Raw genomic sequence first — 23,236 nt, 5'->3', positions numbered from 1 at the left:
TCTTTAGAATATTTATTCTAAAAGAACTTAATAGTTGCACTTTATGAGCAATTCTTTTTCAACTGAAACAGTTTTTTTAGAGTTCTTCAGATTTAATTTCTGAAATTTTAATAAAGGTTGATCGTCATCTTGAAGGATGTATTTATAAATAAGCAATATTATTCAATATTGTAAGCCATATGGAAGAAACCGGAAGCAGATGTTTTGCCATCTTTGATATACAAAACTCCTTCGCTACACAAAACACCCATGAAATTCAAAGATGATAAGTGCAGTGTATGAAATGGCTGTAAAACCAAATATGTCTTGTAGCAATTTTGTGACACTTATAAAATTCCAAAGACTTAATAGTGTTTTGTAGAAGGAAAAAGCAACAATAAAGCAGGTTATTAATTTTCTGAGTTCAATTTGATAATCACTAATAGAATTGATAAAAATCAAATTTTTCAATAAAAAATTTTTTTTGAATAAATTTTTTTTTTTAGCATGTAAATTTATCTCATGCATAGCTGATCTCATGAATAGCCGATGCAGTTAAAAATAAAGTTGTTTAAATCGTTAACAAGAAAAACTTTTTCTCCATTTTTTCTGATGGCTATCAGGTCAGGAAAACATAAGGTGAGAAAGAGTTAATTCTTGTGTGGGTTGAACGAGAAGGTACCTCTGCCTATTTAGTAGTATCTCTATTAAAGATAAATAATTTGGGTGTTATGTGCATTAACTCCATTAATAAGGCTATTAATAGCATAGTCAATATCTTGACTGTGACACTAACTGATCCCCATTTCAAGATAAACCAGCAGACAACGAAAGACCACGAGACAATGAAAGACCACCAGACAATAAAATACCACCAGACAATGAAAGACCACCAGACGATGAAAGACCACCAGACAATGAAAGACCATCAGACAATGAAAGACCGCCAGAAAATGAAAGACCACCAGACAATGAAAGACTCTATAATGATAAACAAGAATGATCAAAGATTTACCTTTCATAAACAAGACACAATTTTGGATAGTGCTGTCTATTTCTATTTAAATAAACAGAGATTTGTTTGCCTTGAATTGGTGGAAGAATCTAATGGTAGAATTAAAAACAAACAATAGTATTGACGAAAGCAGCAGCAATGACAGTTTTATTTTAACTTCAGAATTAGACTACTAAACATTTTATGTTTTAATTTCTTTTTTCTTATATACTTGCAACATTTTTTTTTATCTTTAACTATATTAACTTTAATCCTTCGTATACAACATTCATGAAAGAGATAGTTGTTTAAAGTTGTTGTTTACAAAGTTTAAAGAAATTTTTTTTTAAGATTAACATTTATCATAACAGGTACAAAATTGTATAAATAAAAAAAACTATGTATAATGTTCATTAATATTTTACATAAAAAATCATTAGCAGTGATTTGTTACTTTATTTAAGATCATTTTAATAGTATAATAACAGTATAAACTAGATTTATTTAATTCAAAAATCTTTATCTTTTTTTTTTTAACGAAATTTTGTATCTTTTTGAGTTACTTAAATTTAAATATTATTCGCATATTCATATAATGACACGTGATCGAACATTTTCCTGGCTAAGATGGTTAACTTTAAGGTCTGCACAGTACTAATATTCTGCTAACTTAAAGGTCTACACAGTACTAATATTCTGGTAACTGTAGTATCTACTATCAATATGTTTGTTCAAAGGCTTCACTGCCTTTAAAAAAGCACTTTGTATTACCTTTTTTTTAAAAAATAGATTTTTGATTTATATCCCTGACTTAAGTTTTTCTAAAACCAAGTCTTGAGCAATAGCCTTTATTTTACATATACTATGTTGCTATTAGTTCTTAAACAACTTAAATCTATTATAATTTTGACAATAATAAACAGCCATAGAGTAGGTTCAAAAGCCACTTTTAAATTGCTTCTTGAAAACAAAGAATTTTTCACTACTATACAAATCCTTGTGATACTCAAGAGTTTATAAGAAATGAAGAATGTTTTTCAAAGGCAACTTATGGTCTGACAATAGGAAGAAATGATACAATAGTTTTAAAATGTTTCCCAGATACAACACGTTAAAAAAGGAATAGACCAACATGTCAGATTTTATTGAAACCCCACAGCAACCATGTTTGTCAGTTAACATGTTTGTCATGGCTCATATCTTGGAGTTAAAGGGTTTTTCAAAAAAGAAGAGCCTCCTCATATTCACTGGCCCCTTTATCCTTAAAGTTATTGCATTTCAACCTATAGCCATAACAAAGGGCTTTTTGTATGACCTTGACCCTTCACTCTCAGAGACACAATGCGCAATATGACACTGTTAATGCACAGAGTTTGAGAAACCTTGCTACTAGCAGCCCTCAGAACCATTAAACTGAGTTTTACTTACAAATAGCTCCTCCCTGAAAAAGCCTAAAAGAGATTTAGAATTTTTTCATGGGAACCATAAAGTAAAGAACTCTGGGAGAGTTTTTTAAGTTGTTCAACCACCTATTAGATTGCACAATCTGTAAAATTACATTTTCAATTTTTTGCATAAGCAAAAGGTATTTTTTCTATTGATGTTTAATTCTAAATTGTAAAATTTTGAAAATAACAATGTTAATTAATTTCAAGAATCCTTGTGTCTTAAAGGGAAGAGGCTTAGCATTGCAAAACAATTTTTAGGAAAATAGTTTATGCTGCATGTTTCTTCGTGTTTTTAAAAATGTATAATTTTGTTTTCGTAACAAATAAATAAAAATTCAATTAAATCTGTAGATATGTATATGTAATGATATATTTATTGATAATATCAAAATTATTAAAATTTTAAATAAAAAAAGTAAATAGAAACTTGACATCATGTTACTTTAGTATTTTTTGAAAAGTATGAGTTAATTTACCCTGGTTACTATGTTTATAACTTCGTAAAAGCATTCTTTAAAAGTGTCTATTTTATTAATAAAAATTTAATTATAACTCCAGAAAATTTTTATATCAAAAACATAAAATGCATCAAAACTTTTTGTTGATTTTAATATTGCTTTATTTTCAAGCAATTGACTAATGGGCAAATTTAATAATTACCTAAATTATTATGTATTCCCTAAACTTTTGTTAAGTATCATTTAACTGACTTTATTTTGTGTATATTATGCACCAATTTACAAACTTAATTATGCAATTAAAAATCTTAAATATACAGTTCATTGTACTGAATACAGGATTTGGAATTAAGTAATTTAGTTTTTTAATTTAATTATGGGAAAAAAAAAACTGTTAAACAATGATAACATGACTGTTAAGCTGATTTTTTCTTTTTTTTATTTAATTTTAAAATAATGCAAAAATTATCACTTTTTTACAGGTTATATTTGATCATCCACTACCAGACAGTGAGCAATCCAAAAATGATGACATATTTTATGGTCAAGTTAAAATGATAACACCCGATGGAGAAAGTATTTACAAATCAGGTGGTGTTTTCATTTTTATCAAATTTATAATTAACAATCTAGTTTAAACTTAAAATAGTTTATTTCATATGATTAATTTTAGGGGATTTTGTGCAAATTGATTGGAAGCCACAGTTACTTGGAAAGATAATTTATTTTGTAAGAAAAATGAAATCTTCTGATGTGTCAACATTTATCTATTCAAGGCTACCTGAAGATGTTTATGGTAATCAAATGGAAGAAAAACCTCTTATGAGAATTGCTGGATTAGCAGATAAAGTAATACTGAAATCCACATTTGCATCTGAAAGAGTTTCATTACCAAAATATAGTATGTTCTGTACTTGTTCTGTTAATTTCAACTAAAAATTACATTCAAAATTTTATTTGAGTTTTATTCAGATGGATTTCTAATAGCATATTCTTTGTCTACAACAAAAACATTTCCAGCATTTATTATTATTTATTATTATTATTATTAGCATTATTGTCTACAGCAAAAAAGCTGTTTCTTCAGTGTTATAATAGCATAGATAGTTTTCACACATTTGATAAACTAATGTTGAGGATAGTTTCTTTCAAATGCTTTTTATATTTTTTATTTAAAATCATTTAAATATATATATATATATATATATATATATATATATATATATAATATATATATATATATATATATATATATATATATATATATATATATATATATATATATATATATATATATATATATGTAAGTGTATATATATATGAATAAAGAAAATATCTTTATATTATCATGTATAATATTGTATACTTGAAAGAGTGCTCAATATATAAACTAGAGCTATATAATATATATTTTACTGTTACCCGCAGTACCAGGAATTAGCTAAATGCTAATGTTTATAATATAATATTATATATAATAATATATATTATATATAATAATATATATTATATATAATATATATTAAGTTATATTATAAACATTAGCATTTAGCTAACTCCTATTATAAACATTAGCATTTAGCTAATATATATATATGTATATATATATATATGTATATATATATATATATATACACATATACATATACATATACATATACATATACATATACATATACATATACATATACATATACATATACATATACATATACATATACATATACATATACATATACATATACATATACATATATATATATATATATATATATATATATATATATATATATATATATATATATATATATATATATATATATGTAATGTTAGTGTATTCTACAAAAAGAGTGCTTAATGTTCTTACAGAATAGAACAATAATAAATTAGTAAAAACACTAATCTGATTTTTTTCTTCATTAAGTTGTTTCGCCATCAGTAGGTTCATCAGGAAAAATCTTCTTCCTGATAAATAAATAAAGTACTATATTTTATAACTACATGCTACTTGCCACTTTAATTCTTGTTATACTTTCATGTACTTGTTTACAAGTTCCATATACTTGTTTACATGTTCCATATACTTGTTTACATAATCCATATACTTGTTTACATGTTCCATATACTTGTTTACATGTTCCTAATACTTGTTTACATGTTCCAAATGCTTGTTTACATGTTCCATATACAAGCTTTTCTAAAAAAAATGTCAAAACAAATATTTGCTACAAAAATTGTTTCTACAAAAAACGGGAGCAAGTTTATTGAAAAAGTAGTCATTTTTTTTAATAGCATGTAAAAATATTTTAAAAGTATAATAAGTATATAAGATACTTACTAATATAATTAACCTAATTATTATATCAAAAAACTGTTTTTGAACTGTATAGTATTCACATTACTAGAAAACTTTTTAATTCAAAATAACAATATACATAAACATAGTAGAATAAAGAAGTCACAATACAAAACATATTTTAGTACTTTGGCTCCTTTTCATGCGCAACAGAGCAAGTTGCCCTGAGCAAGTTGCCCTGAGCAAGTTGTCTTAAATCATAACGTGTTGTGCATGAAAATATAAAACATTTTAATTGGAAACCAATTAGACACATAGAATTGACAGTCTTACCTTGTTGTGAAATCATAATTGCTGGACATCGCTAACCAGACGCTTAACATCTGGCCAGCATTGACTTAGTATCAATGTTTTTGTACTGCAAACTGCTTAACTTGCCCTTTGTCTAAAAACATAGCATGTTTCATGTTTTAACAGTCCAATCCTTGTGTTTTTTGCAAAATTTGTGCCAATCACAAATATTTTTAAAAATTTGTCAGTTTGAAATCTGTATGTTCTTCACAGCCAAATTAAGTATCATATTAGTTTTTGGTGTGGTATTCTTAGGTTTCCACTGAATTTTCTTAGATTGATGTCATCTTTTGACATCAATCTAGGAAATGGTATCATGAGCAGTTGTTTTAGGCACCTTCAAAGGTGCAACAGTTATTTGTTCTAACTTACCATCTTTTTTTAAAAAGTTGTACTTGTGCCATACAATAAGATAATAATAATCAAGTTATACATGGTTTTAATGTATATTGAGCATATAGAATATTTTCTTATTGATTGACAACTATGAAATCACCCACACAGTGTGTTATTATTAAGTGTATCACCCACACACCTGTTTTGTATTTGTATATAGTTACCATTATTATAAGTAGTTTGATTATTTATACAATTATTTAGTTTATCATGTTTGTTAAAGATGTAGTTTTTGAATTGTATTTATTTTTACAGTGAAGGTGTTTGAAGCAAGTGATCCAAGTAAAGAAGTTTCCAAAAAAATGACATGTTATGCAGGTGTTCAAATGAAAGAAATCACAAATTTTTGGGTGGTAGTATACAACTCTAATCATGAGCCTATAACTGATGTTCATCAAAGAAAAATTTCTGTTAAAGTTGAGGTATAATTTTATTTAAGTTTTTGTTTTAATTTTTTAAAGATTTTACATCAATATATTTTTTGAATGTTAATACTTTAATGCAAATGCTAGATAACAATTGAGGTAACAGCAATTTAAATTACAAAACTCAAGTTTGTGATATTGGCAAATCTTATTATTACTTGTATTTTAAAAATTGGTATACATGTGCATACACACACACATGTATGCATATGTATGCATATATGTATGTATGCATGCATGCAACACCCTTTTTTACACTTTTCTTATATTATAAATATGCATATGATTACTTTATTAAAATTTGTGTAAAATGTTGCTTCTTTTGAGTACCAGGTTGACATACTTTAAAAAATTATTTTCCAGATACTATAAGGAGCCTCTCAAATATTTAAGGGTCAGTTAAGACCACTAAAATTATTTTTTGTTTAAAAATTTTTGATTCCAGTGTTATTATATAGAACAAAAGTAGGGATGGAACCAGTCTAATAAAAAAAAAGTTACTTTCCACCTCACCATAATAATATATATATATATATATATATATATATATATATATATATATATATATATATATATATATATATATATATATATATATATATATATATATATATTTATGTATGCCCTAAGCGATTTTTACGTAAGCAATTTCTGTTAAGTGACTTTTTATCTTTTTTTAACTTTTAAATTATACTGTAAGCGGTAAGATAAAAGAAGTAACTGATTTAAAAAAAATTTGAATGACTTTTATGTAAAAATATTTCTTATAAAAGTTTGCATGACAATTATGTTTGATATAAGCACTATTTAAATAATAAATTTAAATAATAAACTTGAATAATAATTTTTTTCAATAGTAAATATTTACTAATAAAAAAAATTAAAAAAAAAATAAAAGTTTAATTTTATTTTGTTTTTATTTTATTGTAATGATTGCTTTTTTAAGCTTGAAGCAAAGATCATAAAAACATGATTTAATTCTGATAAAAAAAATATTTGATTTAATTTAAAACTAATTTATCAAAAATATACAATTTTATTTTGATATAAGAAATATTTATAATTTAATTTAGATTTAAAAAGTATATAATTAAAGTTAATGCTTTGGTTTAACTTAACTGTCAAATCTATTGTAATTTTAAAATTTTATTTGTTCTTAAAAAAAAATCAGTTTATTTTTATTGCAATTGTTTTTTCAGTTTTCCTTCCTAAACATTTTTTTTTTTCAAAATTAAATTTTAAATAAATGGCTCCATCAAAAGTTTGCACAAAACGTTAGTTAAACTTTTTTTTATATATAACACAAGTTTAATTATAGCTATTATTTTTTAATAAACGATATATTCAGTGATTTTAATAATAAAGTAATAAACTAATAAACTCTTAATAAATAAAGTAAATAAATTAACGTAATTTTTTCTATTTGTTACTCGCTAATTTTTTTTTAAATAAAAAATAATTTTAGTTGCAAAGCTGCAATTATAAATTTAAAAAATAATCGTTTTAAAAACTCAAAAATTTAATATATTTATGCGAATGTAGAGAGAAGAAAGAAATTTGAATAACAAATATTTTTTAAAATGCAATATTAAATTAAATTATTTGATTTAAAAAAAAAAAAATTAAATAAAATAAACATTCCTTTATTGTAAAGATAAAAAAGTAATAATAAATAACATTTAACTCATTTTGTGGTAACTCATTATTTAACTCATTATTGCAGTAATTTAAAAAAGTTCTTTAAAAAATCAAAAAATTAAGAGAATTTTATGACGTCAAATATCGCGTTAAGCTAAAGCATTAAGCATTTTTTATTCAAAACAAGGCCTGATTAGTAAATGCATGGGACAGCCTTAGGTTGTGTTCCTTTTGATATAGTCAACTAATATGCAAAAAATAGCTGGGATATCTTAACATTTAGACCACATCGGGTATGGATTTTTCAATATTTAAAATTTTAATCGCATTTTTATGTTATTAAACATATAAAGAAGTTAACAAAATATTAACAAGTTGTCAAGTTTGTTTGCCAGAAAACCGTTATTTTAAAGTTTGACGACAGTTGATTTCTTGGTATCTTAATTGTTTTCGGTTTTCAGAGACTACTTGTGGCAGTGCCTGTTTTTGCCCTTCATCTTTAGTGAGGATTTGATTGTATTCTTTGATGAGGGCAACTCAACTTTCAGCTCTGTCTTTCACAATACTCAATCCAGAAACAATCTGCAGAATTTCCTCAAAGACACTATCCTGGCTCCACAAATTAAGATCATTTTTCAGCCAGTCTGATTCAATACCGAAGACATCAAAGAACTTCATGGTATTTCGGGTAACAAAGTTCACAGGGTTTAGTGATGCAATATTGTTTTCCTTGATCTGTGGTCCTTTAGGATGATTTTCAACACCAAAATTTGTTTGCACATATTCGCTCATCAAAAAAACTAAAGGCAATTAGCTCTTTGCTCAAGTACCATGCATGACGACACAATGCCCTTATTGCCACATTCGCAACTGTTGAATTGATTGATTTATACAAATCTAGCCTATCAAAGTACTTAATATCATTAAGTGGAGCTTGAATGGTGTGAGATGTTGTAAACCATGAATGGATATACACAAAACAGATGAATATGTCAAACAAACAAACTATATTTGTCTCATGACCAGTCATTCAAAATTGGGACCGGAAGAGGAAAAGTTTTAAAGAATAGATTGCTTTGGCCATTGATCTGACTTGATGCAATGCTCTAAGTGCTACCAGATAGATGCCTCAAGGTGGGATATGTCCCATATATATTAGTGATAATTCAAGGAGTTCTCTATAGTCATCACAAGGCTGACTCTTAAGGTGTGTTGATTTTTTTTTTTTTTTTTCAAATATCAAAAAAGAGTAGTGAAAAAAGTTTTATGATTGTTAAGAGAAATTTTAAAAATTTTATTAATTGCTAGTTTGGTAAATTTTTATATGAATTTTTACACTTTTGATCATTTTAACATTTATTATTATTTTTTAATGAAATTGCACTGACAATTGTTTTTGTATCTGTTATCATAATGTACAATGTTCTTAATAAAATTAGTGCTTAAATACTGAAATTTAAAAATGTATATTTATATTAAATAAGAGCTGGTGTTACCTAATAGTCATTTTACCAAGGCATACCCTGGCGAAGTGCTATTGTTAGCCATCTACTTTGACAGACTGGTCCTATTTCCAGCATTGCTAACCTGCTAGGCAAATTCCAGTCTTTATTGCTTAGCAAATTTGATAGGACTAACTTTGGTCAGCGCTTTAATCCTAACTGAGATATATTAAAGGAGGACCTAAGTTATATTAAAGGAGGGCTAAGTGAAGTTTGAATTGATTTCAATTTCAGTTGCTGTGTCAAGCATTTTCCTAAGTGGTCTAGACCATTTATTATAAGAAAGTATTGCACCATCTAAAATTTTAATTAAATGCCTTAACCCTAACTCACCAGTGTGTAGATCACAAACAATCCTAACTAACCTTCTGTTTAATTTTTTTTTTACCCATTGCATGACACCACCTGCCTAACCTGTAGTCAACCAAGTGATCTACAATAACTTCTGCTTTTTTTTTAATAAGCTGTCACATCTGGAACGAAATAAAAAAGATAGTCACTTCCAGGGTCTTTTACAGCAGAGTAATGTTCCGCTTTAATAAGGCTAGGAAAATTTCTTTATTTACCTCTATAAACATTTTTTTAGCATCTACTCTCCCATCAAAAAAAAAGTTTCGTGACGTACATAATCCTAAAAAATATAAATAAGTTCTTGTTATATTTAATCAGTATTTAAACAAAAATTTATGCAACTTTTATTGTGTCTCTAAACATTATTCAAAAACTTATTTAACACCCCTCCTACTCAATTTCATATTTTTCTACGAAAACACTATATAAATTTTTAATTTGACCTAATAATTGTACCCCATAAAATATAGAATGTTAAGAAACAAAACCTTTACAATGAAATAGATATTTTGATTGAAATTAATAGTTTTAAACTTACTTGCCTATATGTGACTGAAAAAGAGATACAGATTCATTTTTGTTCAGACAATCTAATTTTTCAAGTTTATCATTTGTTTCATCTGGCTCAAAGTAAAAGTAATATATATATATATATATATATATATATATATATATATATATATATATATATATATATATATATATATATATATATATATATATAATATATATATATATATATATATATATATATATATATATGAAGACCTCAGTGGAAAAACCGGCGTTGTCACATTTAAAAAGTATTGAGAAAGTATTTGTTGATCATTAATAAATGTCTTGATTTAAAGCAAAGAAAAAAAATTTTTGTATAAAAAATTACAAAATGTTTTGTTTTTGAATAAATTTTAAATAAAATAATTATAATATAAATTTTTTTAAATGGCTTAGTTTCATTTGCTTTAAATAAAGACTTTTATTAATGATCAATAAATACTTTCTCAATACTTTTTGAATGTGAAAACGCCGGTTTTTCCACTGAGGTCTTCATATATATATATATATATATATATATATATATATATATATATATATATATATATATATATATATATATATATATATATATATATATATATATATATATATATATAATATATATATATATATATATATATATATAATATATATTATATATATATATATATATATATATATATATATATATATATATATATATATAAATTAGTAAAAAACACTTATCTAACTTTCATCTTCTACTTAAGTTTCACTATTGCTGGATCATCAGGAAGAGGAACTCTTCCTGATGATCCAGCATTGGTGAAACTTAAAGTAGAAGATAAAAGTTAGATAAGTGTTTTTTCTAATTTATTATTGATCTGTTCTTTAAGAACATTGAGCACTCTATTTGCAAAATACACTAACATAATTTACATATATATATATATATATATATATATATATATATATATATATATATATATATATATATATATATAATATATATATATATATATATATATATATGTATCTATATGTTATATATATATATATATATATATATATATATATATATATATATATACATATACATATATATATGTAACTATATGTATACATATATATATATATATATATATATATATATATATATATATATATATATATATATATACATATATATATGTAACTATATGTATATATATATATATGTATCTATATGTATATATATATATATATGTATCTCTCTCTCTCTCTCTCTCTCTCTATATATATATATATATATATATATATATATATATATATATATATATATATATATATATATATATATATATATATATATATATATATATTATATATATATATATATATTATATATATATATATATATATATATATATATATATATATATATATATATATATATATATATTAGTAAATGTTTCTATATATAATATTGTAGTAAAAGCTTCTATATAACCAGCTACCTTTTTTTTTCTTTATCATTGCTACTTTTTGTTGTTTTTTTTTTTCAATTTTTTAAGATTCTTTCCTATCTGCACCACCAATATGAAAAGTTCCTAAGCTTTCTATTTTAGTTCTCTGAGAATGAATGAATTGAAGCTCTACAATTGGTATTTTCTCTTCTTTCTTGCATTTGCATTTTATATGAATTTTTTTGATACATTCTGAAGCACATTTGTACTCTAGACAAAGAATTAATTTACATTTTCATAGTAAAATGTTGCTTTTTCATCTTTTTTTCCACCTCCATTACTAAAATCAACTGCCGATTTCTATATATGACTTTTTAAAAATTTGTTATTTCATGGAATACAACTAGATATACAAAAAGTGCATTTGTCTTTAACCATTGATGAAGTGCAGCTGATACCATATCAGTTACTAGCTGATCTACAGTATAGTTCCTCATATTTTTTTTACTAAGTTCTCTTAAAAGTATACCATATCGTAAAATATCTCTGGCTGTTGGAAGCTCAGATACACAAAGTTGTTTTCCATTGCCTACAAGTTTACTCATTTTAATAAATAATGCATTTCTTGTTCTATTTGACATCTTTAATAAACTAAATAATTTTACCGGAGCTTTCCTTTTGGTCAGAATATGAAGTATAAATAGAAAGAAATAGTTACACATTTTGGTATTTTGGTAATAACTAAAATAAGTAATAATAAAATAAAAAGTTACCAAGCTAGTACTGAAATAATTTCATTTTTAAAAATATCACTACTATTAAAAAATTATAAAATTATATTTTTTCACTACTCTTTTTTCTAAATTTAAAAAAAGTGCATTTTACCATAAAAATCGACACACCCTACTGACTTTCCTTCTGCAAACATGACACAACAAACTCAACAGTCTCTTTTATCATTACTTTGTTGTTATTGAAAATTGACGCTGTTTTTTATCTGATATACCATCCGAAATTCTATCATGACCATTGATGGCCATGCTCCTTGGAATCTTTTAAACAACAAAATATCAGGTCCAGTAGATAGTCCAGCCACTGAGTTGAATGCATCTTCGTGGACGACTTCAAATATGTGATGTGGACATGCCAGATGTAGTAATGTCTTTTCAATCTTTTATTCAATTAGAACAGCTGCACCGGCTCAAATTCCAGAGTTTCTGGTAGTGGTGTCAAATGACAGTGCCATCACATTTTCAACTAATTGCCATTTGTTGATTGCTGTGACCACCACATATGCCATTGCTTCTCCTGTGCTGTTGAGGAGCTTATGCACATTCAAAAGATGTTCAACACCTTAACCGGAAACAAGGATAGCTAAATGATCCGCTTTTTTTATGGTTTCCAGAAATATCTGGCAGCAATTTTCCATCCCAGTAGACTACAAGTAGAACATGTTGAATCTCGTTACCAAAACTGTCCTTCAACTTAGTAATTGCATTGCCCCTGTGTTTTACTCTGCTATGTCGAATTGACCAACGATTTATTGCTAGATCAGCTGGAATTTGACCATTGGTTTCTATGATAAAAAAGAACATAACTAAGAGTTGTCCCATTCATTATCTGAAAATTTAATTTTTGGCTACCACCCTAATATATATATATATATATATATATATATATATATATATATATATATATATATATATATATATATATATATATATATATATATATATATATATATATATATATATATATATATACATACATTTTTTTAGATGTCTTATCAAGTATTATTTTAAAAACTTATTTGTGTATTGGTGAATTAATTGCAAACTTATTGAATTTTACACAATTGATCTAATGGTCCGTATAATTGACTGCAAAAATAATAATCGTACAGTTCAAAAATAATGTCAAATTGATCAAATTCCATGGAAATTAATATTGAGTGGGGCCTCCTTTGGCCTTGATGGCCTCAGCTAGAAATTTGGCATTGAGTTTACCAAATTTTAGGTCTTTTCTGTTGTTATATTATCCCATGCACTTATTATAGCTTCTTTCAAGTCGTCTTTGCATTTAAATGCTCAGTTGCTGATTTTTCTGTCTAAAATATACCACATATTTTTTATTGGATTCAAATCCAAACTTTGAGATACAAAACATTGATAATATTTTTGTCAAAGTATACCTTCATTTTCTCAATTTTTAAGAAGTATAATCTGTTTGGAACTGTTGCTAGTGTGGCTGGTAGAGAACAAAAATCCAAGACCACCAGTGCGATTGATTTCGTCATTAATGTGAAGCTAATTTAGCTTTAAAAATTCAAGAAGATCACAACATCACAGTGACTCCTCAAACAATCAGAAATCGAATTAGAGAACAAGGATATAGAGGTAGAGTAGTTTAAAAAAATTTTTTTTTCACTTTTAAACAAATGAAACGTCAATTGAAATTTGCGAAGAAGTACTAAAAAACGCCGATATCATATTTGAAAAATATTTTGTGGTCAGATGAGTCAAAATACCTTGTCTCATCGGATGGAATACAGAAAGTGGCGAAAAAAAGGAGAAGCTTATAAATTTAATTGTTTGTGAAGAAGTGTTAAGCATGGAGGAGGAAATGTGATGGTTTGGGGTAGTATGAGATTAAAAGAAGTGAGGAAATTTACATTTATTGGTGACAAAATAAATGCTTTAATATATAGTAAAATTCTCAAAGCTAACTTGCAACCATCAACTTAAAAAATTTCAACCATCAACTTGAAAAATTTAGAATGGAAAATGATTTCATACCCAGCAGGATAACAATCCAAAATCATACTGATAAGAAAACAAATGTATACTTTGACTCAAATAACATCAATTTTTTGGAATGACCATCTCAAAGTCGGGACTTAAATCCAATAGAAAATTTGTGATTTATTTTGGAAGAAAAATTGGCAACCGAGCATTAAAATGCAAATTTTTTACACACACATTTAAAGTTATATATATATATATATATATATATATATATATATATATATATATATATATATATATATATATATATATATATATATATATATATATATATATATATACATATATATATATATATATATATATATATATATATATATATATATATATATATAACTTTAAATGTGTGTTGAGGTTAGCAGTTAGACACAATTTGTGCGTATATGCATATATATATATATATATATACATATATATATATATATATATATATATATATATATATATATATATATATATATATATATATATATATTGAGGTTAGCAGTTAGACACAATTTGTGGGTATATGCATATATATATATATATATATATATATATATATATATATATATATATGTATATATATATATATACATATATATATACATATATATATACATATATATATATATATATATATATATATATATATATATATATATATATATATATATATATATATATATATATATATGCGTATACGCACAAACTGTGTCTAACACTTCTGATTATTTAAAATATAGAAAAATATAAGCAAAAATTATGTGGAGCAGTAAAATACACAAGTGCACGCTGTTTCAGCTGTTTATGTATTAATTAAGTGTATTATTGTATTAGTTGTTGTTTATTGACGTTTGAGTTGTTGAATGTTTACTGACGAAGTAACCTCAGATTTTATAGGAAGATTTGTCTCAAAAAAATATTTAAAAAATTCACTTTCTTAAGAGCTGTATAAAGAATCTTTAAATACCAGGCAACAAAAAAGTTAGTGCTTATTATGCTAAAAGTTATGGTAATGTTAAAAATTATTAATGCAAAAAATGAGTTTAATTTAGATTTATTTCCATCTAGAAACAATATATATATCTTTCTTTCTTTTTCCATCTAGAAACAAGATATATATCTCATTTTTTGTAAATCTTGTTTTTGAGAATTGAAGAAGTCTATCACTTTGGTTTCCATAACCTCCCTATTTCGAAAATAGCCGATTCTGCATATGGTTCTAGGTTAAAAACAGATGGTAGTCACTTAGGGCGAGCTCTGGTAAGTACAAAGGGCGAGGTAGAACATAGTAGTTGTGCAAGAGTTTTCTGCATGATTCTTGATGTTTGTGGTTTATGAATTAAAATGTTTTGAGCTAAAGTAAAATAAGACTTACCATCAATGATGCATAATTTTTCTTGCAAATTTTGATACAGATGGTCACATCTTTAACAAAATTTTTCTTGCTACTCATTTTTTTGCATTGGTAACTTTTTTGTTTAATAGCAACTGATGCTGGTCTTTATTTTAGAGAGTGATTTATCAGTGCTGTGCTTCATTCAAATCTGCAAGCAGCTTGTCTTTGGCAAACTCTATTAGGGCGTTATGTTTTTTTCATTCATTTTTTTGGCAATTCATCCACTTTCCTCAACTCTTTTATAATCAGAGCCATTTTCAGCTGTATTATATCGAAGATGGTTTGTCATGAATTTTTTAATTTTTAAAGTGGTCCAAGGTGAACTTTTCTCCGTAAAATCTTAAATAATGTGTAACTACAAAACGCAGTATGTATAAAGAAAAAGTATTAAATTTGTAATATATATCTAAAAACATAGATACTTGTTGGTGTACCTTTTTTTAACCTTAAAACTTTTCACAGATTTTTATTGAACACTAATTAGATTTGCATGTATTATAGATAAAAGTTTTAATTTTCCTGTTTTTTTACTGTTTTGTTTTTTGACTTATATCAAATTGTATTGCTGAAAATAATAACTATCCTAAAAATAGGAAAATCAATGATAATCTGAACTGCACCCCATAAAAGTATGGGGTGCAGTTCAGATTATCATTGAATTTTTTCATTAAATATTTTTTACAGTTTTTTTATTTCTGGGAAGGCTTTTTATTTTACTGCACACTGCTTTTTTAATCCTTACAATTACTTTTATAATAATTTATTTTATAATATTTAATTTATATAATTTTTTTAAATTATAATTTTTTTTAATTCCTTATAATTGCTTCATAAATAGCGTTTTTATAATTTGATAATTATAAAGATTTATGGACAACTTAGCACCATCATAATCATTGCGAATTCCATACTTCAATGCAATTGGGTGACTTTCTTATAAAATGACTCGGCACTTATTTTATGTTATGATACCCACCCACTCCACTTTGTCTATACACCTTGAAATTGGTAAAGTAAGAATAGCGCTTTTCTAAATAAGAAAATGTCATGTATTAAAATAAATGTCTACTATTTAGGATTAATTAATGATTAATAAATATAGAATAAAATATAATTTATTTAGAAAATTTTTCATAAATATTAATTTTGATTATTTTAATGTATCTAATTTAGAATTATGAAAATTAGTATGAACATTTTTTCAAGAAAAAGGTTTACCTAAACTATTTGTTTTAATTACACTTTTTTTTTAGTTGACTGAAAGAACAGAGTTAGTAAATTCGCAACCAATAGATAAAAAGTATATGTTTAAACCATTTTATTTTGATAAAGTTGGCACCTATGTTCTGACATTCTCTGTACTTCTCAACAATAACAAATTAAATCCTGAGTTAAGCAAATCAATTGAAATTAATGTGAAAGGTATATTTTTTTTTACCGTTTGTTATAATTAAGTTTTGATCACTCCTATCACTTAATCTATTGAATTGGAATGTCAGCATAGTCTAACTTTAATTTATGCTTACTTTGTAAAAGAAATATTTCCATTTATTAACAAACTTTAGCTAGTTATGCTGAAATTTTAAACTTACACGAGAGCTCTCCTGATGAAGTGCCTTTGGGCGTTAACATCATCTCATTTTTATTGTCATTTCACGATGTTTATGAAAACAGCACAAATTTGTTTAAAAATAATGAAACTTCAGTAAAGTTATCAATAAAATGTGAAGATTTAATAATATCTGGTGTCCAGGATAGTTACACTCCTGATAGCAATGGAAAATTAAAAGGTGAACATTTATGTTTATGAAATATATATCTGTATAAAGTTTGCAATAGTTTTGCATATATTACATACTTGTTTTAAATTATGCATTATGTCTTGTATCAAGTATGTAAATTATATGTAAATTTTAATTTTCAAGTTTGATAAAAGGCACAAATAATTCTAAAAAATGGTACCCAATATGTTTGTTTATAACTTGATTTGATAAAGTATTTTATGTTAAACTTGCTAAAAATAAAATTCAAAAACCAAAAGTTTTACAAAACACTTTTCTATTTATAAGTTTAATTTTTTACCCCATTGTTCACAAATTACTTTTTAGTTGGTAAATAGCAGGTTTTCATCTGCTTCTTGAAATTTTTAAAACTGCAAACAATCAAACCATTGCAGTGCATATAAAATTTTTAGTCTTACACTGATAACTTTTTGTTTAAAGGAAACGAATCTGGTTTTAATAGTTTAAATAGAAAGCGAACAAAAAATTTGGTGATTTCATCTTTAAGTTATTGCTATAGATTTTTCTATTAGTTTTTTTATTTTTTTTACTTATTTATGACTAAAAGTTTATTATTATATACTATATAAGATGGAATAAAGTCATCCAAAAAATAAACAACAAACGTAGACAAAAAAAAAGCAACAGCAAATCTAAATAAGCAACAAATATAAAATTGCATTTTTAGATGACATTTTCTAATAAAATTTTTTTTTATCAAAATGTCGATTTCGGTTTAAGTATTGAACTAACCCGAAATTTTGGTTTATTTTGGTTTCAGCATATTTCCTGTTTTGGTCGCTCACCAGTTTATAGCAAATAAAATAAAAAAATCTTTATCTTAATACAAGTTTGTAAAAATAGTTTTTTGAAATAAGTAATTCATATAAAAATTGTTTTTGAAATAAGTAGTTTCATATAAAAAAAGTTTTTTGAAATAAATAATTTCATATAAAAATAGTTTTTGAAATAAGTAATTTCATATAAAAATAGTCTTTTGAAATAAGTAATTTCATATAATTAACATAACTAAATTAGTCTATATATTTTTAGTCTTTTTAATTTAGCATTATGTTGTTTTTTATCTCCAATCATTATAAGTTTCTTCTCATACACTGACAATAGTTATATATAGAAAAAAAAATGTTTTCTTTGAAACATACATGTGTTGTAGGTATACACATCTAGAATAAGTTATGTAATTCTATACTAAAGGTATATTTAAGATACCCGGTGTATTTTTCCAGTAATTTATATTATAAAAGGTCAGGTTAACTCTGTATATAAGTAGGTACGTGTGCAAAATTTTTAAACTATTCAAATATTCAATTATTATATATCATTGTAAAGAGCTTTAAATCAGTATTACAATGGTGAAAATTTCATAAAAAACAAATGATTCTACTAAAAGTTATGCCCATTTAAGTGACAAAAATTCATTATAAGGAATGCTTAAGAAAACTGCAACCAACTTAAAAAATTAGCGTTCGGCTTACGGTAGTTTTATAATAGAACTTCATTGTTTTGTTTTTAGCGCATAACTTTGCCTCGCTTATACTTTTATTCAACTTATATAAAAAAAAAATTAAAATTGCTTAATTAAAAAAATTATTTCTATTAACGAATTAAAAAAATTATAAATAATAATAATAAGATAAATCAATTTTTATATGATTAAAATTTTTTTTCATAAATTAATTCATTTCATAACTTTTTTTTTAAAGATAATACTTATTATATTACACTTTACATATATAGGCTTATATATTAAAACGCCTAGTTCATTTGTTGCGATATTATATATCTACATAGCCTACTAGAAGATAAACAGTGAACTGAGAGAAAATAATAACCTCTTTAATTATATCTATTTTTTGCGAGCGAAAAATATGGCTTGAAGAAAAAGTCGGAAAAGGATGTGATTTGTGTAAGAGCAATAGTTGTGAGGAAAAACAAGGCCTGTTTTCCTAACCGTACCATTGTTATTACTCAAGCCACATAATTTTCAACTTAGTCCATGTAGATAATAAAAAATACTATAATAAAAATTGTTTAATTACTTTGACAATTAGCGATAATATTTCATGTTAATTAGTATTTAGAGAAATGAAGACTTGTATTTAGAAAAAGCGCTTCAGCATCCTTTGTGTATCGCCTCGATTAACATCGAATAATACGCCCACCCCAATAAAAAAAAGAATTATTTGTTTTAAAATATACTTCATAATATAAAATTTAAACTAAATTAATTGTTTTCCATATGCTTATTAATGTTTTTAACAGAATTATGACTATGAAAATAGCCTAGTTTTGAAGCAAAAATAGCATTGACATCCAAAGATGGAAAAAGTCGATCCTTCGAGAATATCTAAAAAAAAACAAATTTTCAAATAAATCTATAGATCACTATAGCACAATCATTATTAATAGAGAAGGCATATGTCCTGAAAAATAAATTAATATCTAATATGTTACAAATATGTTATTACTGTATAATTTAATCTATAAGTGTAAATTAACCTCTTTCCTGACTTATTAAAGATCCATAGAAGCAATAGTCTATTTTTCAGTTTTCATACTGTGAGTTAAAACCTAGCAATGATAGATAAAATACATCAGATATTTAAAATAATTACTAAAAAAACTCATAAAAAACTAGGAGAAAAAAAAGTTTTTGTTTTAGGTTAAAAATAAATTAAAATAACTTAACTTCTGATGTATAACATATTATGTCATTAAAACAGAAATACTACTGGAACAAAGTGAATTCTTCGATTTGTCGCCTGAAAAAGAAAAGATATGATGTATAAAAATAATAACCAAAAAAACTGATTTCTATACTGATTGATTTAAACTACTTAACACTAACATCTTGGTGTCCATGCATGCAAAAGGTCATCTTTCTAAGTTGAAATAGTATATCAAAAGCCAGGTGATTGGCTCAAAGCTAATAGTAAATGAGCTTTGGTTTCCCATAGCATGTTGCAACCAAGTCAACCTTGGTTGTTGGATGTCGGTAACTACCCGACTACCTAAAATAAGATCTGATACATAAAAATAATCAATGAAAGAACTATAAATCTTTTCATAATCTTATCAACAACAGCAAAAAAAAGAGGGTGAGGGGGCTTAATATACACATTAAGCATTGAAAAAATATTACTAACCAAGGCACTTACCTAATATCTGTAAATAAAAATTATTAATGCAATTATATAAACCATATTATGATTTACAATAACACATACCTTATTATAATCAATTTGCACATCATTTTTTTATGATATTACCATATTACCACTAATGATGTCTGCAGATAGTTGATATTTGCTCATTTCATACTCAACAGCATCATCATCCTCATTCTCATTTGGTTTCCTATAAGAAACTATGTATATACCACTGTTCTTCTTTTTAATGCTACGAAGTCTGCCATAATATACATCTTGGCTGTTAGTGGCATGATCAAACCACAAATACAAATGTGGCAAATACATCTTCCAATAGCAGCTCCAATAAGAATTTCTTCAATATTAGAAGCCTCATTATTTTCTAGGTCAGGAAATATTTCTTTTATCTGATTAGGCATAAAACTTTTAAAAATTTTTTCTATTTTTCTCTGTTCTTTGTATTTTTTATTTTGAATTTTGTCAGCCATACACTTTATAAGTTCTGACGTCGTTTCTTTATGACATTGTGCATTTGCAAATCGAGTTTTTCTGGCATTAGAAATAGCCCATAATGTTAATTTGTTTTGAATATCAGCAGGATTTTGGAGAGTAGAGCAGTTGTTTTATTTTTACAAGCACGAAGTTTTGAAGAAAGAAAGCAAAGCGTGGCATTTGGAGCTTTTTGCTTTGCAGCACTAAACATAGCCATAAGTTCTTCTGAGTCAATGTTGTGAAGCCTTGCTGATTTAGTCTGGTTCAAAATTTGATTATTAGAACTCATGTTGAACTGCCACTTGTACTGCCTGTCAATGACACTAACAACAGCTTTCAGACATTCAGCTAATGTTTTACTCATTTCATCAGTTACTGAGCAAAAGCTGATTATTGAATCAAAAACAGGTCTATAATAATATCTCCGAAAAAATCAGTTTTTTGTTCAATTAGATTTAGAGGATTCTTGCTGCTTTCAATAAGAGTGTTCCGAACACTTTTGACTACCTGAATGCCAGATATGTAGTCAAGTCCCTGACCTGGTTGGATATAAAATTTTGTCATCTAAGGACCAGTCAGTAGCTTTCCAATTAAAGCTAGGGCACATAACTCACGGATACCTGAAACAAAAAATTTATAAATAAACCGTAATATTAGTCTCTAATAATCTATAATCCCCTAACTATTGCTCTTAGTATCATTACTATTGGTTTTAAAGGTTTATACCATAGCCTTTAATATTGCACCCTTTCCTATCAATTTAATATCTGAATGTGTCCAAGAATGGAAACAATCATATAAAAGATTTACCTGTTTCAGATGTAAAATCTTGGTACAAACTATATCTCAGACCCCCGCACCCCCGCATAACACTAAGCCAGAAAACAGAAATGTTTTCAATATTTCATAGTGATGAATCAAAATATCACGTGTGAAAAAGAACGTGTAGTCTGTTCCCTCTGTAGCGTGGTAGCAGTCCTCTGGGCAGCTTGTGTTGATCCAAAAAGGCTACAAAACCCTTTGGGTCACCTTTAAATAACATAAAGTAATTGTTTTAAAGGGCATAAGGAGCATGTGAAATAAGAAACATTTATATGCTAATAAAAAAAATATTTTAGATTTATATCATATTCATAAAATTATGTTGTGTTAAAGTAAAAAAGTGGGATTAAGATCATAGATCTACCTTTTCCATCCTTATGGCGAAGTTTGTTCAGCTGTAAAACAATATTTGCTGCAATGCAGTCTCTTGCAAAAAGTTTTCCTTTAGAGGTCTGTAATGCTTTGAGTGAAGACTTGCACAAACTGGTCATTGTGTCCAAAGAGTGAAGGTGACAGTTTAGTTCATTTAATGATTTCTGCTAAACAAGGTTTAACTTAGTAACTGTCACATGGTTTGTTGCTACTCTGTCACTCATCATGTTAGTTATGTTTCCAATAATAGTACTTCGCACATAAGTGAATTGTAGCTGGTAGAAGTCACTATATAACTTGGCAAGATTATCAACAGATTTTGTAATGTGACTCTGATAGTCGTAAGCTGTACCTCCAGGAAGTTGATCAATAGCTACAACCATGCATACTGATACAACCATGCATACTGATTGTTAAGTGCACAACATTTACATGAACACCCTCCTGTGTTGTTGCATCAAAACCAAGTGTCAGATTTTTTGTTGAAAAAGCTTTGCAGTCAGTAAGTCTGAAATTACACCTAGCTCATGCATCGTTTGTTCCACAGTTGTGCAATGTGACTAAATTGATAGGCAGTGTGTTCTCCAATTTTACTGAGCAGAGTTGGAACACTAT

General features: G+C 25.8%; 1 protein-coding gene across 2 annotated transcripts in view; it reads left to right on the top strand.

Annotated features, from left to right (window-relative positions):
- Positions 1–23,236, top strand: part of LOC100212735 (structural maintenance of chromosomes flexible hinge domain-containing protein 1) — a 121,114-nt gene that overhangs the window by 33,310 nt on the left and 64,568 nt on the right. For both annotated transcript variants that reach the window (XM_065804082.1, XM_065804081.1), the window contains exons 13-17: positions 3,362–3,470; positions 3,553–3,780; positions 6,178–6,344; positions 17,238–17,406; positions 17,550–17,774. In XM_065804082.1, the coding sequence (XP_065660154.1) occupies positions 3,362–3,470; positions 3,553–3,780; positions 6,178–6,344; positions 17,238–17,406; positions 17,550–17,774 (898 nt within the window). The remainder of the gene's footprint in view (positions 1–3,361; positions 3,471–3,552; positions 3,781–6,177; positions 6,345–17,237; positions 17,407–17,549; positions 17,775–23,236) is intronic.

Source organism: Hydra vulgaris, chromosome 08 (genome assembly GCF_038396675.1).
Source record: "Hydra vulgaris chromosome 08, alternate assembly HydraT2T_AEP".
Classification (NCBI taxonomy): domain Eukaryota; kingdom Metazoa; phylum Cnidaria; class Hydrozoa; order Anthoathecata; family Hydridae; genus Hydra; species Hydra vulgaris.
Note: the sequence above shows the minus strand (reverse complement) of the source record. Positions and strands in the feature narration are given on the sequence as shown.